At 42.7% G+C, this 24,883-nt stretch overlaps 2 protein-coding genes across 4 annotated transcripts in view; one reads left to right on the top strand and one right to left on the bottom strand.

Annotated features, from left to right (window-relative positions):
- LOC111867397 (rab3 GTPase-activating protein catalytic subunit) overlaps positions 1-24,883 on the top strand; it is a 189,328-nt gene that overhangs the window by 44,120 nt on the left and 120,325 nt on the right. The gene's annotated exons all lie outside the window — the stretch shown is intronic.
- The window catches only part of LOC111867398 (leucine-rich repeat and fibronectin type-III domain-containing protein 3), a 95,641-nt gene that overhangs the window by 5,379 nt on the left and 65,379 nt on the right, over positions 1-24,883 (bottom strand). Inside the window, exons 2-5 of the mRNA XM_033752665.1 lie at positions 11,865-12,740; positions 10,922-11,237; positions 3,864-4,540; positions 1,622-2,051 (exon numbers count right to left, since the gene is read on the bottom strand). Of these exons, the coding sequence (XP_033608556.1) occupies positions 1,622-2,051; positions 3,864-4,540; positions 10,922-11,237; positions 11,865-12,740 (2,299 nt within the window). The remainder of the gene's footprint in view (positions 1-1,621; positions 2,052-3,863; positions 4,541-10,921; positions 11,238-11,864; positions 12,741-24,883) is intronic.

The raw sequence follows: 24,883 nt of genomic DNA, 5'->3' as shown, positions 1-24,883 counted from the left end.
TAACCATGAGCAAGAAGTGTTTAAAGTTACCCCTTGCATTCCGTGTTAGCATTCAACATGCATATGAGTTTCATCCCGTCCGTAATTATTGCTGTACAAGTAACAGATTGTAAAATATTGTGTACTACAGTGATTCTCAACCATTTGTATCTTGCACCCCACCAGTCATTTTCTCAAAAAACTGTAGTCCCTCCACAGTAAAATATCTTTACAATTATATAATTTTAACTGATTATTGGAAAGTATTATTTTCGCGGCCCATCATCTCACCCAGCCGACCATCAAGTTTGACCATTTACATCTGATTGGTTGTGAAACACTGCTCTACAGGAAACACCAAGAAGTAACATGCCAGAACCATGCTGTTTTGTATTCAGAAGTGGTATAGATGCGCTGTCTACTGTAGCCTGAAATGTTAACCTTTTCATTGTTGTATATGGTATATGCAACACTTGTGATTTCCACTACATTTCATTTCCAACATATTCCATGATTAATTTCCTGCCCCTCTCTGCTGTGATTGATATAATTCTTCATTGTACCACTCATTCATGTTGCTTTTATCTTAATTACTGTGAGTGGTTGTAGATTGCAGGAGTGGCTCTTTTACCGTACTGGGCTCATATGACCGAAAAAGCAAATACAACAGTACGTGAAATTCTTGGTGAAAGAGGGAAGATAAGTTAGAAAATTTTGCAACATGGGGAAGGTTAATGCTATGTAATATATTGAAATATACAAATATTTCAGTCTTTTTATTTTCATGGAATAAATTCTTGTCTGGAAAGTGTAGTATTGTTTATCTACACAAGAACTAGTTGTCGTCGTCGTCGTTGTTGTTGTTTTGTTTTTGTTGTTTTTTTTTAAGTATTTGATGTTGTAAAATAGTAGAAATTTCTCTAAAATGTAGATTGATGTATGCTGCTATATGAAGCTTTCAGCACTATAATTATGTTGTTATAGAGTAATTTATTCTACAACAGTTTGTAAGAATATTCTCTGATATAACTCAGACTCATTTTGTCCTTGTTAGATTTTGAATCATCACTTTTTCTAACGCCTAAAACTACATTTTAAAACTGATAATGAAGTTATGGGATGTGACACAATGTCCTTCGGTTGAGGTACCTAAGTTTTGAAGGAACATTCTGCCTTCATTTTCAGGTGAACCCTGAGGATGGAGGCAGTACATTCCTTCAGAACGTTCGTACCTGTTTACCGAACTGCATTGCCTCATATTGTAGTCCGGAGGACTGTGATATTAATACTCTTTGTGAGAATCTCAGATATCACATTTGTATAATTACTGTTCTTTAAATTTTGTTTTTCATTAGAAAAAATTATCATAGTCCTGAAATTTAGCTCACTTTTTTGTATTTTAATTTTAATGTTGTTCTTAAACACCTTTTAATGATTATTAGAGGACATTTTTGGAAAAGAAATGTATATTTAGATCTTAAGTATTTTTGCTGCTAGACATCAGTGGTTTTAAAGATAAAGTTTGTCGTGTTGCATAATATTGCTTGTCCAAAAGAAAAGTTGAACTTCAATTATTATTCTGTGTGTTTAATATCCTGCAATTATTTTCATTCGTACTACAAGACTTGACTTGTCTACATACCTTGTCTGTCCATATGGTACACCCTAGGCCTTGGGATACTGCGGTTACTGTACATGGAGACCTGATCCCAATCTTTGTGTGTCGTGAAGGCACTGAGTGTCGCAAGTGAAGACAGTGGCCCTCCAGGACTAGGAGTTGGGCCCATGCCTGAGCAACAAGTTACTGGCAGCCCACCCACAGGAATCCCATTTTTAGACTCATGTTGTTCCAATGTGTGAAGTTTGCGAGACCGGCGACGACTCGCAGCCACAAATACGATGACTGCTATTACCACAGTCCCACAGATAGCAGCACTTGCTGCAATGGTTATCTTGTCCATATTGCTGGATGGGGATGTTACTGTGCGAACCTCACGACATTGATTATATGGCACAGTTTCCGGTGTCACAACTACGTCTTCTAAGGAAATCACACATACCACAATGCATTCCTGAAATACAGAAGTGAGTTTATAGCGATAATGTAATGCTTTCATCTGATATACATAAAAATGTAAATGTTCTTTTTCCTACCACGGATATAATGGAGAGCACATAAAGGCATTATACAAATTTAGTCCGTAATCTTCGCAGTATGCATGGTAGTCACAGCTGTTAAAGTGATGTGCAAGTAGAGTTTTTCGATGTGATTCGATCCTCGTTCCCAATCATAATTTTCTTTTAATGACATGAATCCCTATGCTTAATTGAGCACCAAGCCATAAATACATATAGGGAAGTGAAAGTATAACACCACGCATTCTTAACCTTGGCACCAGATGGAAGAGAGTGATCACCGTCATGCCACAGCTACTTTTCTTCCAGGGAAGGAGTCTCCATTATCCATTGGATAGGACATTGATGGGCCTGAGGGTTGGTCTGGATGCTGTGGGGAAGAGAAGATCTCTTGCCCCTACCAGCAATGGAACACCATTTCCTTGTTCATCAAGCCCTTATCCTAGTCACAATACTGACTGAGCTATCCTAGCTTCCATTTGTATGATCTGAATGTTATGCCATCTTTAAAGGTTTAGCTACTATATATTGTGAGTTTGACAAGGAAAGCAACCATACCACAGACAGAAAAATGACTACTTCTCCATGTATTTGATATGTTTGTATACCATATGTTCATGTTGGTGTGTGGCATTAGTGCAGTGAATGTAGTCCCCATGTGGAAATACACAGGAGGAACAATGCCTACATGTGAGTGTGACAGGGATGGAGCTAATGAATTACAGTAGAGCTGTAAAGCTGACCTTTGTTATTCATTATATTTTGTCACGTGTATTTTAACTGAAAAATGGTGTGGGGACTAGATTGAGCTTTACACTACAAAGGTAAACGGTAATGTTTTCACTGTATCTAATTATGTAATTAAACACTCTACAATGAAGGCATATGGGTAAGGGGGCATAGCTCTGCCATTCTTGATCTTGGCACTAGATGGAGGAAATGGTCAGATTCACNNNNCCCCCCCCCCATACACATTGGATTGGCTTGGTGGGCCCCAGAGCTGCTCTGGACCTGAAGGAGAAGAAAAAATCTCTTACCCCTGCTAGGAACTGAACCCTTGTCATCCAGTCCATAGTCTGGTCATTATACTGACTTAGCTACCCACCTCTTATTTGCACTGTAATAAATTAAAGTTTGCTCTATAACAGACAAAACTTAAAATTCAGCTGTGGGATCATTAGAACTGAATAGATTTGAACTAGCTTCAGTTGTTATCTGGACTACGTCCAAGCCTTTGTACTGACTCTAAGAATGATGAAACATAAAATTGCAGAATAAAATAACCATAGTCTGTCTTAGGATCCTATTGGCCATGCCAAAGCTCAGGCAGTTTAGTCATTGGTTTTCCACCATAGTGGGCCAAGTTTGATCCCAGGTCACGTCAGGTCATGTATATTTGGAGTGGACAGTGTGGCACTGGGGCAATTTTTCTCAAAGCACTTTGGTTCCCCCTACCAATACTCATTCCACGAAGGGCTTCCATACTTATAATATGGAGATGATACAATGGACCCAGTAGTGGCGGATGTATCAAATGGATTGAGTTTCACCACACAGCACAATTTTTTTTTTTTNTTGTATTTTATTTAGGATTCTCTCCCAACATGTATCAGGGGATACTGAAAAGAATCATTAAAATTTTATGTCAGGGCATTCACTCGCAGTCAAGATTGCAACTGGGTGTCTTCAAATTACTCAGCAAGTCAGTAGAAGAAATATCACATGCATGATGTAGTAGTCACACTCACCTGAGCCGGCACATTTTTAATCTTAAATTCTCTCTCACTTGCTTCAAGAGGAGGTCCCTGTTTAAAACTCTTGTCACCAAACAATCTGTATACAACACGGAATCCAAGTATGTTTGCAGTCTCAGAATCCCATTGAATGATGACTGAGTTATCCTGGCGGTAGGCATTGCGAACCATTACTTCCTGAACCTCTTCATGTTTGCCAGGGTGTGATGGAAAACCTAGGACAAGTGGTGGCCTCTGCTGAGAATTACTGTTTCCACGCCAGGGAGGAACAGTAGTTCTAGACACCACCACATTCCCTCGTCGTGTGGTGGTTGTAGGTCTTGATGTAGTTGTCGTACTGGTGGTAGATGTTGTTCCTCGTGTTGTCACAGTGGGTGGTTTGGGTGTGGTTTTAATTGTGCTGGGTATGGTCACAGGTCTCGGTACATGTGTAGTTGTGGTTTGAACTGTGGTCATTGAAGTTAAAGTTGTGGTTGCAGTGGTTGTGCTGCTGGTTGTACTAGTAGATTTGAGTGTTGTGGTCTTCAGGCGTGATATTGGGGACGCAAATACTGCATGCTTTTCTTCTTCCTCCTCCATTTCTTCCTCTCTTTTTGGTGGTTTCTTATTTCCTGGTTCATTCTGAATAGCGGCAGTATTCGCTAGGTCGTTGGCTATTCCACATGTAAGTTCTGTAATGATATTTGTACAGTTCTAAAATTAATATTTAGTGTCTAACTAAGTTTAAAGAAACGCTATACTTTCCCTTTGGAAGAAAAAATTGTCTTGGCCATACTCTACTTTGAATAACATTCTAATGTGTATGTTGATAAATATAAGAGGAAGTTTATTCATTATCTGTACAAAAAGTATGTGGGCTCCATATTCATTCAAGATGTACCGAAAAGAAGAATGTGGTGAAACTCGATTTCACCTTAAATTGTATTGTTTCTCTCATACCTTTCTGTGTTACTTGTGAAAACAGTCAGTAACCATGTTTAAGAATCACTGCACTGTAGAACAGGATGCATGTAAGAGCATTTGCGCTAGTAACATGGCACTTTTATCGGAGGAGTTTTTATAGATTTTAATATTAACCATTTCTCAATATTCCTGATCTAATTTTTTAACTTTAAAAATTAAGTTTCTTTATGTGGGTAGTAACAGTTCTCATGAAGTACTCTATATTTTTGGATATATTTTTATAAATAATGGAAGTAGAATATTTGTGGTTTTGATGTCACTAAATTCCTTACTCTACCTTCCACAGTGTTCAACGTTCTGAGCTGCTTGCTTTTGTGGATGTTGCTTGTTCACAATAGAGGTACATCATATATATTACGAACTTACTTCCCTTGTAAGTTTGTTACATTGAAGGTAGACATATTATGATTTATCATGGCCATTCTAATTTAAGACATTTTGTGATGTTTAGTAAACAGAATGCAAGGCAACTATTTTGGACAATTCTTAAGCATTGTGGCTTCAGACATGGCTCTCGCATTTCTGTTGAAGTCCAACTATTGATGTCACCATATTCAGTAGTGTTTGAATACTGCCATACATTTGTTGTGTATGGTCATTCAAATATAATAAATGAACACCTAATGTATAAATTTAATGAGGTACTTTGCTACTTAAATATCATTGCAACTTTCTTATTCCCTGTGTATATTTTATCGAATCATTTTTAGTCAGTGATGCTCATCTTTCATTGTTCTTATGAAAGGACATATATATCATGGCTTTTTTGTTAACCCATTGACATACATTGGTGACTACAAAAATTCTCAAGTTTGGGCTGCAGTTTGTGTTTTATGGCTGTAAGACGTCACAAGTTGCAAGTCAGAACATCACACTTACTGAACAAGATACGTAATATATCGATACACAGATTTGAGAGATTATTTTCAAATCATTGAATTGTTTTTATGACTAATTTGAATAGACAAAATTTAGTATGTCAAGAGATTAAACAGTATTATTCCTTGTTATAATATTAAATACAGCATAATTCTTCTTAATAAATTTATGATGTAATTCTCATGTGTTCAAATGAAGTGACATATGAAAGTGAAATCTGATCATTAATGAATATTTTGCAAAGAACCAAGACTCAATATGAAGGCTTAAGATACAGTTTATAAATTAGATTCACCAAAAGTCAGGGTACAGTGGGTGACATTCCTGTTTCATATGTAATATGTCCTGGGTTCAGATCTCGTGGTTTACCTCAGTCCGTCCAGGCGAATGCAAAGATACTTCCGCAAATTAGGCAACAATCATTTCCTTCCACATCCTTTGTAATTCACTAATCAACCCATATGGTGTCAGCTTCTGACACCATCGCAGAATAATCAAAGAACATATCTGGGATTCTGATGTCTTTTATATGACAACTACCGTAACACAGGTTTGCTTACATGCAACATGCAGTCTGTGACTCTTATTGTAGCCTTAGGGTATTGTAGTCTCGGTCCTACTCGATTACGGTTCTCTTATATTGAACGTTAAATTATACAGGGTGAGTCTTAATTACACACCTTCAACATAAGCATCGTGTTCTACAGTTACAGGCAATCAGAAACGTTTATATGAGTATGTGGTCGCAACCGCTTCGTTAGGGAGACATGACAATATTGTTTTCCTTTCAAGAAACATGATTCCAACAGAAGTTTGCGGGCGGGAATAATTGGCCATCTCCTAGATCGTTATGAGCTACAGTATCAACTATTTATACAGTTTCTATTTCAACAGCGCAACTACTGGACAAGGTACCATTGGCAAGGCGGCAGGCATTATGGCTACTGCTCCTGCCCTGTCTTCTCTTGATGTCATGCGGTATTCAGACAGCCACTGCCCAGGTAGATGGATAGGACGAAATTGACCAATTGTGTGGTCTCCTCAGCCACCCTACCTCAATTCCTGCCGGTTTGTACACGTGGGGCCTTCTGAAGAGCATCGTCTCGGCCCATCCATGTAACATGTGACGATCCGTGGACTGCCATTGAAGCGACTGGGGTGACAGTATGCAACATTCCTGACCGGGAATTTTGGGCGCAACAGGGATCGGTTATATATACATTGATTGCAATTGTGGGCCGTTTCAACATGTTTTGTAAACCAACAGTAACTGGTCAGATGCTAATAACCCAGTATCTACATTTACGTTATTTGTCTGTTCCTTCCTTGTGCTCCCTGTTGCCATATCTGTCTGACGCGGTTGCGACCATATACATATTTATGTATTACACCGTTTCTGCTTGCCTGTAAGTGTAGGACACGATGCTCATATTGAAGGTGAAGAATGCCGTCTTCTGGGATGTGGCACGGTGTAGGTATTGTGTAAACCGACGTTTCGGAGGTAGCTGCAGACTCGCGATGGCGCTGATTCCTCGCTCGCGGATTTTTCTACCCTAAAGATTGAGGTGATACGTTCCTCTGAAACGTCGGTTTACACAATATCTACAGGGCGCCACGTCCCGGCAGACGGCATTCTTCATAGGTACCGCCGTGAAAACCTCAAATCTTATCCATATTGAAGGTATGTAATTAGGGCTCATCCTGTATATCATACATTATGTAGTGTATTTATTTGAAAAGAAGAGTAGCCGTCGAATTTGATGAGCTAAACCATAATACGTATATTAAGTGCATGGGTGATTAATCCTGGCATAAATCGGATTGTGTATTGCGGTCTAGTGGTCAGAGGTCCTGGGTTCGATTTCCGGCGCTGCCAGATTTTCTGAGAAGTAGTACGTCTGGAACGGGGTCCATTCAGCTTCTAGAGGTTAATTGAGGAGCTGTTTCAAGGAAGTAGCGGCTCCGGTCTAGAAACCCGAAATTAGCGGCCGTGGGGATTCGTCGCACTGACCACGCGACACTCTCTGTACTCAAAAGTTGGCACTAACTTCGCCGACAAGCGGCAGTAGCTCGGTCTCTATAGTTCGCTTGCGGACTACAGGCCACGGAATTTTTTTGTATTGCATTAAAGCTGCAACTGCGTGATAGAACTGAAACACAGTGGAAGATATCCGGAAACTTTCGAGTGAAAATTGAGTTCTCTGTAATAGTCTGTTTGTATTTACTTACACTAAGAGATATGGATACGCAATTTGTTGAATATTTCTACAGTCATTTAGTACAGTTAACACGTATACTGAGTTTAGTAAAAGTAAGATTTAAATGGATTTTTGTGGAACTGGATAAATGAGCGCCGTGCCAGTGAAGGCCGCTCCATTCTCATTTCTCGTAATTCCCAAACATCAGTAACATCGAGGTGTTAGTCGCGTGAACTTCTGAGGTGATGTATAGTTTTACAGTTTGTTATGGCTTGTAATGTATCACTGAGGTAAAGCACGCGAAATTTAGAGTAGAGATGAGTCGTAAATGTTTAATTTTCATATGTAAAAACATCAGACACGTGACGAGGGAGCAAACTTTTGGAATTATGGCATAACTTTCAGGCAGCGGTAATGTGTATGAGTGGATACTGTGTATTTATTAACTAATAAATTAATTGCTCCCGTCTTTTCACTGCAGATGAAAATGTTTAAAGGAAAGTGTATGTCATAATTAAAAAAAAATTGGGAGAGTTCTGGTTCCAGTATTCATGAATGCATTTGATTTATGTAATTTGTTCATATGGCACAGTGGCTTAAAATTGTGTTCTTACTCAGCAGTATTTTTAGACTGTCTGTCCTTATCTACATACAGTAATGTGTTTATGTATGTACAGAGTGAGTATGAAATATGTTGACAAACTTTGGGGATGAGCCCCACCTACGAAAATAAGTTCATATAAGTGTGGATCCACAAACGTTTCATTTCTGAGAACTAAAAGGACACATTTACAAGAAGTGCTCGAATTGGCTTGGTCACGTCTTATCATGGACTGTCGAGCCCGATCGAAGGCAAAGGGATAGTTGCGGATAGACTGGCAGGCGTTCACTATGTGCTGGTGAAGTGTGTCACTTTGTGAGCAGGAGCTGAAAATGCAAAAAGGTTTTAAATGCCCCCACACGTAGAAATCCATAAGATTGAAATCAGTGAGCATGGGGGCCACGCAGTGTGCTCTCCTGTACTTATCCATCTTTTATGATAGGTACATTTGAGGACATCTCGCACAACACGCCTGAATTGTGCTTCAGCGCCATGATGCTTGAACCATATATATTTTCTGACCGCTAGTGGTACAGCATTAATACATCGGGCAATCCATTCAGCAGAGAGTCTCGGTAGTGGTTGCCTGTAAGCCGGCGTGGCAGAACATGCTAGCATACCAGGTAATTACCACCAGTGCCTACCCGAACATTAATGGTGAACTTCACCATGGGGATTATTCTCGGCTTACTGCTGGCGGATGTGAAAATATATGATACCTTCTCTACCAAGCCTGAAAAGAGCGCTGACACAAGAAAGGGAGGCTCAGCGCATTGCTGAATAAACCACGGACACAAAATACTCGTATCTCATTCAAGAGAGTCGGCAGGCTTGAGACCCTAGACTCGCTGTAAGTTGTATGGGCACGGTATGTGGAGTACATCCCAAAAGTTTGTCCTCAGATTTCAGATTCGCTCTGTATATGCTTTCGAGCGGACAGTGAGGGGGACATCGAACCACATGCCAGCATGCGCATGGGTTCTAAAGTCTCCGGACCTTCCCTCTTCTCTCAGCTCCCAGAAACTCACTGCGCTTCGTCTCTCGCGTTTGCACCGGACGCTTCTAGAAGAGGCAGTACAGTTGTTTCAGTTGAGGCTCATTGTGAGCCAGAAGTAGTGAACAGCGCGTGGATGTGGTGAACGAATGCGACGAGACGCAAATTTGTGAGTGGAAGAAGAAGAAGGTACAGTAGTGTACAGTGAATTAGTAGTGAATCAGAACAAACTGACTTAAGACCGTGACAGGCTGTAAATGACTGCACCAAAACAAGACAGACGTTATAATACTCATGTACAGGATGTAACTGAAAGGTGCAGACAGAATTTGGGTACGAGTTCCACATGTCGAAACAAGAAGAAACATGTCCATATCAGCATGTGCCTGGAAACAAGTTATTAGTTACAGTTGAAAGAAAACTGTGTAGACATCAGCAGCAGTTCAGCGTTAATGTATGGGCAGGGATTGTTTGGTAGGCTCGCAGGTTTTGCCACATCGGCTTACAGGCAACCACTACAGCGATTTCCTCCTACATGATCAGCCAAAGCTACTGGAAGGTGTGGCACTGGCAGACAGAGCACGAATGTGGTACACGCATGAGGGCGCTCCGTGCTGTGCGAGATGTCCTCAGTAACACGTAACATGACCGATGGATAGGTACAGGAGGACCCACTGTGCGGCCTCCACGCTCACAAAACTTGGATCCTCCTGTGGCGACCCCTAGATCCTTTGTGTATGCAGCTCTGTTGACAACGGAGAGGCACTGCGATACCTGTCAGACTATCCGCAACTGCCCCGGATTCTTTGAGCGGATGCGGCGTCCGAGTTGTGCATTGGATCTCATGGAGAACATTTCGGAGCGGTTACTGTAAATGTACTCCTTCAGCTATAACTCACAAATTACATGTTTCTGGACTTCTTGGCTTGGTATGTGGAATTCGTGCCCGAAGTTCGTCCGAACATTTCAGTCACACTCTGTGTACAATATATGTGTGTGCACAAAAATATGTGCATGACTTTCACCCGCCCAGTTTTAAAACACATCTTGACCTCCCTCGTAACTACACGTAAATATTCACTAAACATGTCAATTTTATTGTCTTCTTTTCTCATAAATTACCATTTAAAAGAACTTGTAATACAGTGCTGATGAAGTAGATATGTTACAGGCAACCTACGGCATCCAGGAATTGTGTTTATTATCTAGGCTGGTTAGTTGGGCCTGTTAGAAATCGCTAGTCTCGAACACTGAACTGAGTACGACATTTTCCTTGATTGAAGAAGACAGAAACCCTTAGACTTGATTTTCATACGTTTCCTGGTGCTTTTAGCGGATTTAACATTTTGTCCATGAGAGATACATATGAAAGGAAAGCAAGAGACTTTTAAATGCTTTCACTCTTAATAGGGCTTACCGTCTGGCTGAATAGTGTAGAATCCTCGGTCCTTTAATCTTGTAGGACTACCACAGAACTGGGGATTCCGTTCGCGACTGGTAACCTGTAAGTCGTTTCTTCTGACCCATTCTGTCACCCACCGTAGCCTGCAGTCGCAATGCAGAAAACGTCCTCCAAGACTTAATCCTCTTAATGTCATGTTAAGATGGGCCAGTGCTAACTCTGGGACGGTAGTCAAGGGGTTGCCATCCAGTGCTAGCAGTGTTAGTGAGGGCGTTCCGAAGAAAGCATCACCCGGCAGCTCCGTTAGCAAGTTGAAACCAATGTCAAGCACCTAGAAAGCACAATACTCTAAGTGTAAGAAAAGAAACATTAGCATACGTTGTTAGGCGTATTTTTAGTCTACTTCGTGTATTTTAAGCTTCATTTGTGATGATGGCCCAAAACCTTTGAACATTCTGAGAACTAGAAACCTAATTGGACCAGAAACTGCGTGGATCAGAATCCGTTTCAGGAAGCTTGTAGTCTCTCTCATGCTCAAGAAATGTCACGACTTGTACGGAATCTAACGGCCCCATTGACCGGTTCTGGGGTCCACCCAACCTCCTATCCAATGGGTGCCGGGGTACTTTCCCCGGGGGGTAAAGCGGCCGGAGTGTGAAGCTGAGCACACACCTCCACATAATGCCGAGGTCAAGAAAATGTGGATCTATACATCCACTTCCCCATACGCCTTCATGGTGCAGTACTTAATTAGTTAAACACAGGGACAACTTTACCTTTTTACACATGTAATTCAGTGTTTAATACATCAGTATCCTCAGATACTGGAGCCATCTGAGAAGCTTCTAAATCGATAAAACTATGCTACATCGATATAAACGTCCGTGTGGATATCGATTGACATCCCTGTGTGGAGCTCAAGCATGATTGCAACATCGCCACAGTAGTGCGAGTTTACCCGCAGCTCGGTGAGGCTGTTGATGGCCGCCGTCGGGAAGTCCGTCAAGAGGTTGTTGAGGAGACTGAGCGAACTGAGCGTGTCGTTCACCCCATTGAACGCATCGGCATCAACGCTCTGGATCAAGTTACGCTCCAGGTTGAGGGCCGTTAGGGAATGGAGATCTTCCAGAAGGCGTCCACCGGGACCTGGTAGTTCTCGGAGTCCATTCTGAGCTAGATCTAAAAACGCTAATGTCTTTAGTCCGCGTACTGCCTCCGGTACCCGTTTTTGTCTCGTTCCTTTCAAATTGAGATTCTTGAGTGAGCCTTCAAGCCCTCTGAACGCCCGTGCTGATAACGTGAGATTGTTATCCGAGAGTTTTAGTGTCGAAAGGCTAGAGAGTGTGACGAAGGCTTCATCGGGCACCGTGCCGATGTGGTTGCGGGACAGATCGAGTAGTGTGAGATTTGCTAGAAGTCGGAGGCTTTCTACAGGAACTTGCTCCAGTTGATTGTCTTGAAGATTCAGGTTCCTAAGTGAACCTTCCTGGCTACGGAATGCCCCCGGTGCTATAATCCGAATTTTGCACCCGGATAACTGCACATTATTAAGTCTGAGATTCTTAAAAGCACCGTCTTCTATTTTAACAATTGTGCTATTGTTCACATAAAGCAAGTCTAATGGAGTAGTTCTTGCATATCTATCTAACGCGCTGAGCAAGAGAGGGAAGTCCACCATATCACACTGCACTGAAAGTTCTTGGCCTAAGTTATATGCGCAGATGCATGAAGATTGTAGTTCCTTGAGGTCTCGGTGCCAAGGGCATTGGGCTGCGAGTGAGTGGGCCACAAGCAGCATCACACCCAGCAGCCATGTTGAAACTCTCGTCTGAACCTGAAATAGAAATCAGACTGTGAACAAACTCAGTCATTTCGTACATGTTCTGTCAGTTTGGATTGTAAGGAAGTCACCATTACCCCGTTTTGAAGAGTACTATCTTCTGGTAAGGAGCCGGGATAGCGTACTCGATATGTCGACTATCTACGGGTTGGACGATCGAGGGATAGGAGTTCGAGTCCCGATAGGATCAGGAATTTTCTCCACGTTGTCCAGACCGGCACTGTGGCCCACCCATCCTCCTATTTGATGGGTACCGGGGGTAAAGCGGCAGGGGCATGAAGCTGACCACTCACCCCCAATTAGTACCGAGATCAAAATATGGATCTATACATCCAGTCCTCCATACGTCTTCATGGGGCAGTGCTTAATTAGTTAAGCACAGAGATTTTTACCTTACTGTTTTCTGGGCTATAACGCCATGTATTCCGCTGAAAGTAAACCGACGTTTCGGAGGTGCCACTTGCCTTCATAGTGATTTCTTGCTCGGCCTATTCTTCGACCCTGAAAAACGGGGGGCGGCATGTCCCTCCGAAACGTCGGTTGACTTTCAGGGGATTACATGGCGCTATATAACGCCATGTAATCCGCTGACCGCCTCTGTGGTCTAGTGGTCAGAGTTCCTGGCTACAGATACAGAGGCCCGGGTTCGATTCCCTGCACTACCAGATTTTCTGAGAAGTAGTGGGTCTGGAAGGGGTCCACTCAGCCTCGTGAGAATAATTGAGGAGCTATTTGAATGGAAAAGTAGCGGCTCCAGTCCAGAAAACCGAGATTAACGGTCGTGGGGATTCGTTGCGCTGACCACGCGACACCCTCTATCCGCTGAAGTGGGCACCAACTTCGCCGGCAAGCGGCGGTCGCTCGGGAGGTATAGTTCGCTTGCGGACTAAGGCCACGGAGTTTAGTTTTATATGCTAGACTACTGTACCCTTCATAACCACAGTTGTGAGAACCTCAGATCCTACATTACACAGTTTCGGTCACATGATTTCCAAACGCGTTCTTTACGAGTTTGCGAATCTCATTTCTGTTCTTGTTGATTTGCTGCAAACGTGAATCTGCTGCATTGTCGTTCACTTCAGTAAACATTCTTTACCTTTTTGTCTCATATTGCACAATATGCTGGGTGTTGTAAGACGCACAAAGAAACAACGAGAGAGCTTGGGGGCAGATGAAGTTTTGTTTTCTGGGAAGAGAATCTGGCATTACATACTTGTTCATTAAATTTCGTTGCCACATTTGTAATGTAACACTTGCGGAAGAGGAAGTGTCATTGTTATTGAAGTAGGTAAATTGTAACTGTGTAATAGGGCTGGGAAAATACCTACTGCCATAGTATAGGAAACACTGTTAGGCTTTTGTGAATACATTGTTGAATATTGGGATACCATACAGGGAGTTCCTTCTCCAGCTGAGTAACTATAAATTTTTAAAGACTATATGCATATTGAGGAGTCGGTATAGCGATGGTCTACGTGCTGGACGGCCGGGGTTCGATTCCCGGCAAGAGAAGATTTTTCTCCACTCCACAGCGTCCATACCAGCTCTGGAACACACCCAGGCTCCCATCCAGTGGAAACCGGGTTCTATTTCCCCCGGATTAAAGCGGCCGGGTCGTGGACCTGACCACAGTGCCATCTGTTGCCGATGTCAAGAATGGTGGAACTATACCTCCACTTCCTTGTATCTCTAAATGGCATAGTGCGTAAGTAATAAAGCACAGAGAGAGCTTTGCCCTTACGTGCACCTTGGCAGTTTGAGCACTAGGGAGATTCGGAAACAGATTCTGAAGTAGTAACGAAACGTCGAAGGGAAATTTACAAGATCCCTGAAGCAGCGGGAGGTGTCTGTTTGTGACAGGTCTCGTATTCTCTAATACGATTGAAAATAAGCTCTGTGTGTGTGTGTGCGCGCGTGTGTGTGTGTGTGTGTGCTGCTCTCATAAGCTCGCCTTCAGACATGTATCATAGTCAGTCAGTCAGTCTGGAATGCATACTCGTGATGTCCACTGTGAGGAGCGAAGTGAATAACGGACCAACCTACGCCGTGAGTTCCGATCAAGTGGACCTTGTTGTGTGTTCGAGGCTGTGGTAACGGGAAATCACACACACGGCTTCCCCCTCCTACAGGTCAAGGTGAAACCTAACATCACCGACCAAACCTGCTCTTCAGGTGTGAACAGCAGTTCATTTCATGGAATTGACTGCGACCCGATTGAGTCACCCAGGTGATTTATTCAAAAGTGACGCGCCTAATTCACTTTTTTTTTTCTAATTCTAACTCTATGGAGCTGAGCCGTTGTTAAGAAACTTCAGTCGCGCAGCTACTCAAGAACTTCACAGCATTCTATGGAACTGCAACGTTCGTTACCGTGTTCACAAGAGCCCTCCACTCGTACCTATCCTGAGCCAGATCAGTCAAGTCTATACCGCCCCATCCTATCTCTTTAAGGTCTATTTTAATGTTATCCTCCCATATAATTCTAAAGTTTCCTGGTAGTCTCTTTTTCTGACTTAGCACTAAATCCCTATACGCACTCAGGTTCCCCCCCATGCGTGCTACATGCCCTGTCCATCCTCTTTAACCGTTCTTCTGCACCCTCCTTGGTGATGTGGACGTTACGTTGTCTTAAAACCACGTCGAGGTGCCTTTTGGAGTAGGAAGGGAGTAATGTTCAGAGTTTGAGCGATAAGATTCTTCTTCACGGTCTCTTCGCTTGCGGATTTATATTTTTCCTTCTACCCTGAAGATGGAGGCGATACGTTCCTCCGAAACGTCGGTTAACACCACATATACACGGTGCCAAATCCCAGAAGACTGCTTTCTTCATAGTCACCGCCGTGAAAGCCTCAAATCTTACATTCTGGAAGTTTCTTTTAATCAGACTGCTGCTCATGTTACCACCGATTGTCATGGACCTTTCTAGTAGTCCTTATTGAAACGTTCCTTGCCGCAAATTTTTTGAATTGTTAATGCAAAACTGATTAAATCACATTTAGTATACAATTGGTATTAAGTAACAAGCGCTAATATTTAAGAATTAAGCCGGTAGATAATGATCGGTTACACATCCTTGACTTGGTAATTCTAATTTTACTTGGAGAAGAGTACAAGTTATGAAGCTCCTCATTATGAAGTTTACTCCAACCTCCTGTCACTTCATCTCTCTTCGGTCCAAATAGTCTCCTCGCCCTGTTCTGAAACACCCTCAGTCTGTGTTCCTCCTTTAATGTCAGAAACCAAATTTCACATCCATACAGAACGATAGACAAAAATTTAGATTTGTGTATTCTAATTTTTACGTTTTTAGACAGCACATGAGAATTACCTTTATTTTCTGAATCCTGTTGTGTACAGGTGTCCCAAAAAATGTACTAACCCTTTTAATGATACCAAATGCAATGTTCTTTAAAATAGATATAAGGTTAATGATTTAAATTGAAGAGAACAAGTCTACTGCACCAAATGTTCGCAAGTGTTCAAACTGATGACCATCATTATCCACACAGAGCTGATAACGTGGAACAATGGAGTCACAAACTGTACTAAGCTTTTCATTTGGAATTTGAAGACATTGTCTTTCAATTTCCTCTTTCAACTGATGGACTGTTGCTGGTTTTGCGTCATAAACCTTATCTTTGAGGTATCCCCATAAAAAGTTCATGAGTGTGACGTCCGGTGAACGCACAGGGTATTCAACGCTACCCCTTCGCCCAATCCATCTGTCCGGCAAAGTTGTATCGAGATAGGCCCTTACTTCACGATGGTAGTGTGGAGGTGCTCCATCTGGTTGGAGGTAAATCTCTGCGTCACCAAACATCTCTTCAGTGCGTGGCCCGACGCCCGAGTGAGTACATTTCTTATGGGACATCCTGTATTATGTACGAGTATCCAAGGTATATACTTAGGGGCCGTAAACGCAACAGTTGATTATAAACCAATTTTAACATTTTAATATTCGGGTTATTTTATTTTCATTCCACTGCGCGTTTCGAGATATCAAGACCATCATCAGGTGGTTTTATGAGTTACATATGAATTATTCAAATGGATCCATTTTTACATTTATCAGTAATATTATAATCAAAAATTCAAGTTTAAGTTTTTATGTGGGATATGTCTGGAATAATGTATTGTGGCGTATAGACCCGTTGTTAGGCAAAAACCTCGAAATAACAGCCGCTGCTATGTAACAGCGCGGTAAACGGCGTTATGCAACCCTTTGCTAGGTAACTGCAACAGTGAAAACGGAGGTGTTTTCTGTGTAGTCCGTTCCGAGGAGTTACCTTGAAGAAAGATGGGGCGATGCAGTTAGTTGGTAGTTGTCAGTTGAAAGTCAGGCGGTGAAGAGAAGACAGGGAAGCTAGTCTGAAATATCAAGGAGTTAGTTAACAATAGTTGTTTGTTGGCAGCTGTCAGTCGAGAGTTAAATTCTGCACGGGATGCTGTGAAGATAGGACCTGAGGCTGAAAAAATCTCCACTGTTAAATCCGTCACTAGGGAACGGCTGATGAAGACACAGCAGGTTATAAAAATGCTTAGCGGGTGCCATGGTGATTTATAAAGCGTAGCGGTTAGCGATAGCGCTGTAATTACATGTAGTTCCGAGTGGTGTGTATAAGTTGTCAATAAATCCGTTCACAAATCCGTACTCCGTCTGTAGTCACACACACCACATACTACGTGACAGTATGCTCAAATTCAAACGTGTTATAAGTTAAAAAACCTAATAGTTAAAATCAGATAGAAATGGAATTTGATTTTTTAAGTATTTGAAATAGGGAGTTGGAGTATTTGTTATTATGTAGTGTAGATGAGTTTCGTGGTTTTGATGTTTATTAAGCACGCGAAAATCTGGAAAATAAATATGAATTTAATATGTGTTTTAAATATTATAAATTATGTGCTTGTGTTTTGTAGTTACTTAGTTCTTACTTTACAAGTCCCGATGAGGTCATTGGATTTTTTCAATTGAACTAATCCTTCCAACCGCACTACGGCCCTGGGGTCAACTCAGCCTCTAACAGAAATGAGTACCAGGAATATTCTGGGGGTAAAGGGCGGCCGGCGCGTAGGGCTGTCAACCTTTCCGCCATCTATGAGCCGATTGTCTAGAACATGTGTGAAACACCTCACAACCCTATGGGCCTCCATGGCCTGTTACAGGGATACCTTTACTTACTTTACTTTAAGCGGCCTCCGTAGTCTAGGAGTAACGTTCCCACCTCGTGACTCAAGGTACGCGGGTACCAGGCGGAGGTCGTGGAATTTTTAAGGGCGGAAAAATTCAGGGAACAAGTCTTCCGGGAGGGACTTTAAGCCGTGGGTCCCGTGTCGTAGCTTTACGGCACGTAAAAGAACCTCATGTCCTAAGGGGACCACTGAGCCAAATTCAGGACATTTCCCGCCCAACAGTAGTCTCTAACGCCTCTGGTAGATGGGGGAAGCATCGAGATACCGCTGAGCCAGTAGAGTGCGAACTCGCTGGCTGAGTCGGGACTGATGGCACGCACCAGTACCGGTAGAGAATAGAGACAGGTAGAATATCATAGGGGGACGCACAGTGGACCAACAGTTGGTCTAAGTGCATGGGGAAACCCACCCTCTCCAATACAATACAATACAGTTCAATACTTTACTTTAAGTTCTTTTTATTGTAAGGAGGTGATTGGTCGGCCGACACATATCTGATAATTTTTAATGATTGAAACATGCAGTGGGGAGAAAATAAAATAAATATTAAACATGTTTATATCGATTTATAGTCAAATGTTTTGTTGACGACCCCTGAATATACCTTGGATAACAGGCGATAAGAGGATAGTTCCCGGAGTGAATGGTAGCAAGCATTTGTCTCCCTCTAATCTATGAACTGGTAACTTATTTATGCGACTAGCGTCATCAGAAATACTTAACCTCAATAACTTGAAAAATTCGTGAAAGACGCATCATTTATACTAAAGTACTACAATTGATACAATAAAAAGCAAACAAACTCCGTGGTCTGTAGTCCGCAAGCGAGCTATACCGACCGAGCGAACGCCGCTTGCCGGCGAAGTTAGTGCCAACTTTTGCGGACAGATGGTGTCACGTGGTCAGCACAACGGATCCCCACGGCCGTTAATCTCGGTTTTCTAGACCGGAGCCGCTGTTTTCTTGAAATAGCTCCTCAATTATCCTCACGAGGCTGAGTGGGCCCCGTTCCAGACCCACTACTTCTCAGAAAATCTGGTAGCGCAGGGAATCGAACCCGGGACGTTTGGATCTGTAGGGAGGAACTCTGACCACTAGACCACATAGGCGGTCTCTTTAATACAATAACAGCATGAAGTTCAGCGATGCTCCTACCTACAGGAAATGTTTTCGGCAACGATGTTCTGTAAAATTGTTAATATTTCGTTTTATTGAACTGGCAACACAATGCCGCTGTGTTCTTATCACTATACAGCAGATACTCGTACATGCAAGATTGGAGGTTCTCAGAGCGGTGGTTAGGAAGAGTCCTATCTTCTGGGACATAACGCCTCCATTTACAGGGTAGAATAAGCCGAGCAAGATTCCAGCGTGAATATGGACGCGTTATGTTCCCCCGAAACATCGTTTGGCTTTCAACGGACTACATGATCGTATATCCCAGAAGCAACAGAGATGCATTTCTTTCAGTCACAATATTCGGCAATTTGCAGAAATTGGTTGGGAGATTTGGCCTTGAGATACAAAATAAACACTAGCAAGCACTATAGATTTCAGTAATAGCCATTGTTTCAACATGATCGCCGTCCAACCTGTTTCCCGCGTATATTGCACTGATAAGCACCCGCACAGTCTGAATGATGTAAATGCAACAGATATGCGGGCTCTTTCGAAATTGACAATTCCAGTCTGTTGCTGCAGTTTCTTATTTGAGATCGAACTGATGTCTTAGCTCGTGTAGTGTTTTCAGAATTCACAGTGGTGCAGGTGAAGTTCGGAGCTCGAGCCCCGGTAGGATCGAGATTTTTCTCTTCACGTAGTCCAGACCAGCTCTGGGTTCACCCAACCTCCTATACAGTGGGTACCAGGGGCTCTTTCCACGGGGTAAAGCGGCCGGGGCGTCAAGCTGACCACTCATCTCCAGCTAGTGCCGAGGTCAAGAAGATGTGAATTTATACATCCACTCCCCCGTACACCTTCATGGCATAGTGCTTAATTAGTTTAGCACAGGGACAACTTTATATTTTAAGTTTCGAGGTATATCGATTCAGTTTATTCGATTCACGGAACAGTTTTGTAATCAAGTTTAGGTGTGCTGTACAGTCTGTAGTGTCTGGCAGATGGATACCAACAGAGGCACGGAGTTGAAGTAGGTTCCTGTTTTATATCCAGAAGAATCAAAACGTTGACACCCATTTACCAAGCTAACAAGGCGTCACATGCTAGGAAACGGTAATGTTTATACGGCCTTGAGAACTTTAAAGTCTCAGATTCGTTCCGGAATTACCAATTTCCGCTGTAGGAGACTCGTATTTTATAGAGGAGAACACACACATCGTTCCATTGGTAGACCTTTCCATTTTGTTTAAATAAGAAGAGGCTTATGTATTCACCTTGCCGTCTGTGTGTCCCCCAACCCCGCTGCTAGGCAGCGGCTCGGTAAACACGTTCCCGCTGCAACGAATACACATACAACAGTAGAAGAACTGTTGGACGCGGTGTTTTCTGTGTAATCCGTGTCATATCGAATACTCAATATGTAGTGAAAGGAAAGACGGCGATTTGCTCTTCCCAGAAGTACTTGTTTATTTTTATTCTAGGCCATAAATGCTGAAGCTACGCCTGCAGTTCTTGAAAATCTGAGGCCCAAGAAAGGCTGTAATATTGCTTTTGCATTTTCTGTAAGGACCAGTGAAATATAATTGAATTAAAATTTGCAAGGGAATTCGAAGTCAGTTAATAAAATTTCTTATGTCATCGTAACATTACAGTCATGCAATTTGCTCTTAACCGGGTAAGATCCCCCTTCACTTCAGAGCTTTACCTTTGTATACGGTATTCCCTCTGTTTTCTTCATGACTACAGCGTTATGAGTACCTTGAGTGGGATTCGAAACCGTAATCCTGAAATTTGTGCAGTCCGAGGCCATACTGGCTGTTAGTACTTTCAAGCGTATTTTACTGTCCTTGTTGGTCAGAAAGAGACCTGTGCGGTTGATAACTTCTGTGACCAAGTACTGCATGACACACTGACTGTCCGTTCCAGCCAGCAGTAAGCCTGTACCGCTACTCAAGACCAGTGTGCCCCTTACGTAAGCTGGCCAGCCACCTGTCGGTCGTTCACCGGTCATCTCCCGTTATGCTTATACTGTCCGTGACTTTGACACCCCGGAGTGCTACTAGACCCAGTTACTTACAGCATTCTTATCGAACGCAGGCGAAAGTTTTGCCCACACACGTTAATCAAAGTGAGATAGATATTCACTGTTCTCGAAGATTACTATATGACACCATGTAGTTTGGTAGTTATTTACCAACGTTTCGGTGGTACGTGAGAGAGGGAGGAAGCAGCCTGCAGGGTAAAGGTAAAAGGTCAAGTTGTCCGTGTGTTTAATTGAACACTACGCCATGAGGGCCTGTGAGTGAGTGGACGTATAGCTCCATCATTTTTGACCTCAGCGCTAGGAGGTCAGTGGTCAGCTTCATGCCTCTGCCGCTTAATCCCCGGGGAAAGAGCGCCCGATGCCCAGTGCGTAGGCTGGGTAGGCCCCACAACCGATCTGAATGCTCTGGAGAAGAGGAATCTTGCCTCGGCCGGGGATCGAATCCCGGCTATCCAGCGCGTAGCCGAACGCTACACCCACTGAGCTATCGCCACTCGTTTTGCGCGGAGGGCCTGAAGAATACCAATGAAAGCTTCAGCCAGTGTAGTCAGCTTCCTAGCCAAGATTCGAACCGAGTGTAAGTCAGAAACCGTACAGCTTGAACCAACTGGTTCGGTAGAACGTAACACGATTTGAAGCTTACGCAGTGCGTCTTCTCAGGCAGTTCATGCGAGTATACAGTGACATATCAGGATTTGATCCTCAAGGATATTGGCACGTGTGGGGGTTTTGTGTGTGACTTATAAAACGGGTTGTTGGAGTGGGTGATTGGATTTATTGACACTTTCTTCACACAAGTCTGGACTACAGGCAATATAGTGCTATCGCTGATGTACGCACTTTACACACGCACTAGGGTTCTCATTCTTCACTAGTCGTATCCTGGTAACGTATTTGTGTCACTTCAGATCACACATGAAGTCTTCTTTTGCACAGTCAAATTCCTTTCTTTCCATTATTCTGCAACTTCCAGTTCTCAAGACTCGATACACCTCTCTTCCTATGCTCCCAAGCTCAAATCCTGGAAGGCTGGTGTCTCGAAACTCGACTCGACAACTCTTGACAGCAACTCCCTGCTCCTGGGAACTTAACGTTATATCGCCTCGGGACGGACATCACGGAAAACACCTTTTGTCCCGTAAAGTTTTAGACATGTATACTGATCCGTCGTCTAGCAATAGATGCCATATTGTTGCGAGCGTTGGGTCGTGCGGGAGGATGTTTACGGAGTCGTTGCCTAGTAGTGGGTCTATACGTCACAATAGTAAGTTCAGATTGAATTCGGATAATGGCACCCTTCAGTTCAGAAGCATATGTCGTCCCGTCTGCTGAATAAAAGCGTAAAGTTTAAAATATATAAACAAATTTGTCCTGTGGTTCTGTATGGGTGTGAAACTCTGTCACTGACTTTAAAACATGAACATAGAGAGTTTTTGAGAACGGTACTGAGGAGAATATTTGAAATAATAGAAGTCTGGGAAGAGAACAGCATAATAGGGAGCTTCATAACTTGCACTTCTCGCCAAATATAATTCGAATGTTCTAGTCGAGGATGATGAGATGGGTAGGGTATGTAGTGCGCATGGTAGAGGTGAATAAATACATGGCTCTGATAGGAGAGCCGAAAGGAGAGATACCACTTGAAAGAATTAGGTGCAGATGATATTAAAATTTACCCTGAAGAAATAGGATGGGTCTTATGGATTGGATTGATCTGATTTAGGATAGAGCCTAGTGGCGGACTATTGTGAATACGATAATAAACTTTTAAGGCTCCAAAAACTATTGAGAATTTCTTGAGTGACTGAGCGACTGTTGGCTTCACAAAGAGGACGCAGCTTCATGGAGTGAGTCTTCTCAGTCAATTAGCCAAGGCAATAAGGAATTCATTTCCAACGTTTTGGATACTATTACTGTGTTCATCAACATGCATCGGCCACTGCTCATTAAGACAGCGATAGTTCACGAAATGTGGAAATCCATTCCATATTTACACAACCGAACTGTCAAGAGAGATTTCATTGCATTTTAAAACTCGGTTCCGGACGATTCATTTCTAAATCTGCAAGAAGACGAGGACCGTACACTACGTTCCGTATGGGGCCAGTCCATCTGGACACCGTAGCCCGTTGCCCCGCTGTTCTGTATGCTACTGTAGCGTGCTGAACATAACGGCAACATGGGTTTGTGTACATATTGCTTCGTATCACCGTTTCTCCCACGGAGCACAGTTCAGAGTGATTCTATGGGAATTATAGTTAATCCCTGGTCGAGGTTGGCCCTGTTATTAAACCCGAAGGCCACTGAAGAGCCATTGGAGCTTATACTGAGTCAGTTATGCCCATCTCACGTCCCTGTGCTTAATTAATACGTAAGAGGGATTGCAGGGATATTATCATGTATCCTTAAACTCGGCGCTAAATGGAGGTGAGCGCTCAGCTTCACGCGCTGGCCGCTTTACACCTAGGGAAGTAGCTTTCCGTACCCGGTGGCTAGAAAGCTCAGTGGGCCCCACAGCCGGTCTGGACATTGTAGACGCGAGAAAGATATCTTATTCTGCTGGGAATCGAACCCCTATTCCTCGGTCGTCCACCTGATAATCTATATTTATACCTACTGAGCTTTTCTGGCCCCTTTTGTTTTATATTTATATTATTAATTACTTATATATTTATAAGATACTTAAGTACAAGTACTTGAGTACAAGTACTCAAGTCCTACACCGCACTTTGAAAAAATGCAGGCTTCAAGAACTGGTTGTATTATAGATACGCGTTTTTAAATTAAAATTACAATTGACGAAAGAGACGATTGTTAACATGTCACCTACCGGCAGAATTAATACTATCTGAAACGTGAATGGACTGAGAAAAATCACGAAATCCCTTAGTAAGGATAGCCGGTATTCGGGCCAAGATTAAAACCTAGGACCTCCTGAGTACGAAGCAGGCGACGTTTGGCAACAGATCTCAAGTGGTCACTTCGTATGAGGTTTTCTAACCAAAATTTTATATACTATATTTCTTGTTTATAGCAGTGCCCTTGGTTCATCCATCCCGTTCTTTTGGAGTTGATAATTCTAACAATGCCAAGTGAGGAGTCACAGTTCTGGGTTTCCACGATAGCTCAGTAAGTACAGTGACTGGCTGCAGGAAGAAGGCCCCGGTTCGACTTCCTGCATGACTTCCGGAGCGCCTATTGGGCTAACCCAGTCTCCTGTCCAATTGAAGCAGTCAGAGTATGTACCTCGGTATGTACCTTCATCCGGTGCCGAGATTAGTGACACAATGGGCGTTGCCTCCGTATCTGGGCGCTATGCTTCTAGCCTTGACTTATTCTGAAGTTCTTCGTTAAGTATTTTCCTTAAATTCTCGGTAAACTTACTTGTGCTTTACCAGTGTCAGAATCAGAAAACGCTGGGAAGTGCTCTGACTCGTTTTTGGGACGCGTGCACAACGAAAATTTTCAGCATTCCAGTCCTGCCCCTCTATCCGCTTGTAACAACTCGTTTGAAGGATTTTCATAAACTGGGTAGTTTTATTAAAATTTGTTTCTTTAAAATCGGACAACAATAATAACGCACACATACATGATGACCGATTCTTTCCGCACGCATCTCATGGGTAACTCGAATAGAAGCTCAGCGCACTCTTCGGTTTTGGAGATAAACAGAAGTGAGCCGAGGGTCCAGAATGATGGCATGCGTGCATCTTGTGAACTCTTCAAAAGAAATGAAGAAAGCAGTCTTCTGGGATTTGGCACCGTGTATATGTGGTGTTAA

This window comes from Cryptotermes secundus, unplaced genomic scaffold (assembly GCF_002891405.2).
Source record: "Cryptotermes secundus unplaced genomic scaffold, Csec_1.0 scaffold397, whole genome shotgun sequence".
NCBI lineage: Eukaryota > Metazoa > Arthropoda > Insecta > Blattodea > Kalotermitidae > Cryptotermes > Cryptotermes secundus.
The sequence above is the reverse complement of the archived record's forward strand: the minus strand, read 5'-3'. Positions and strand labels throughout refer to the sequence as shown.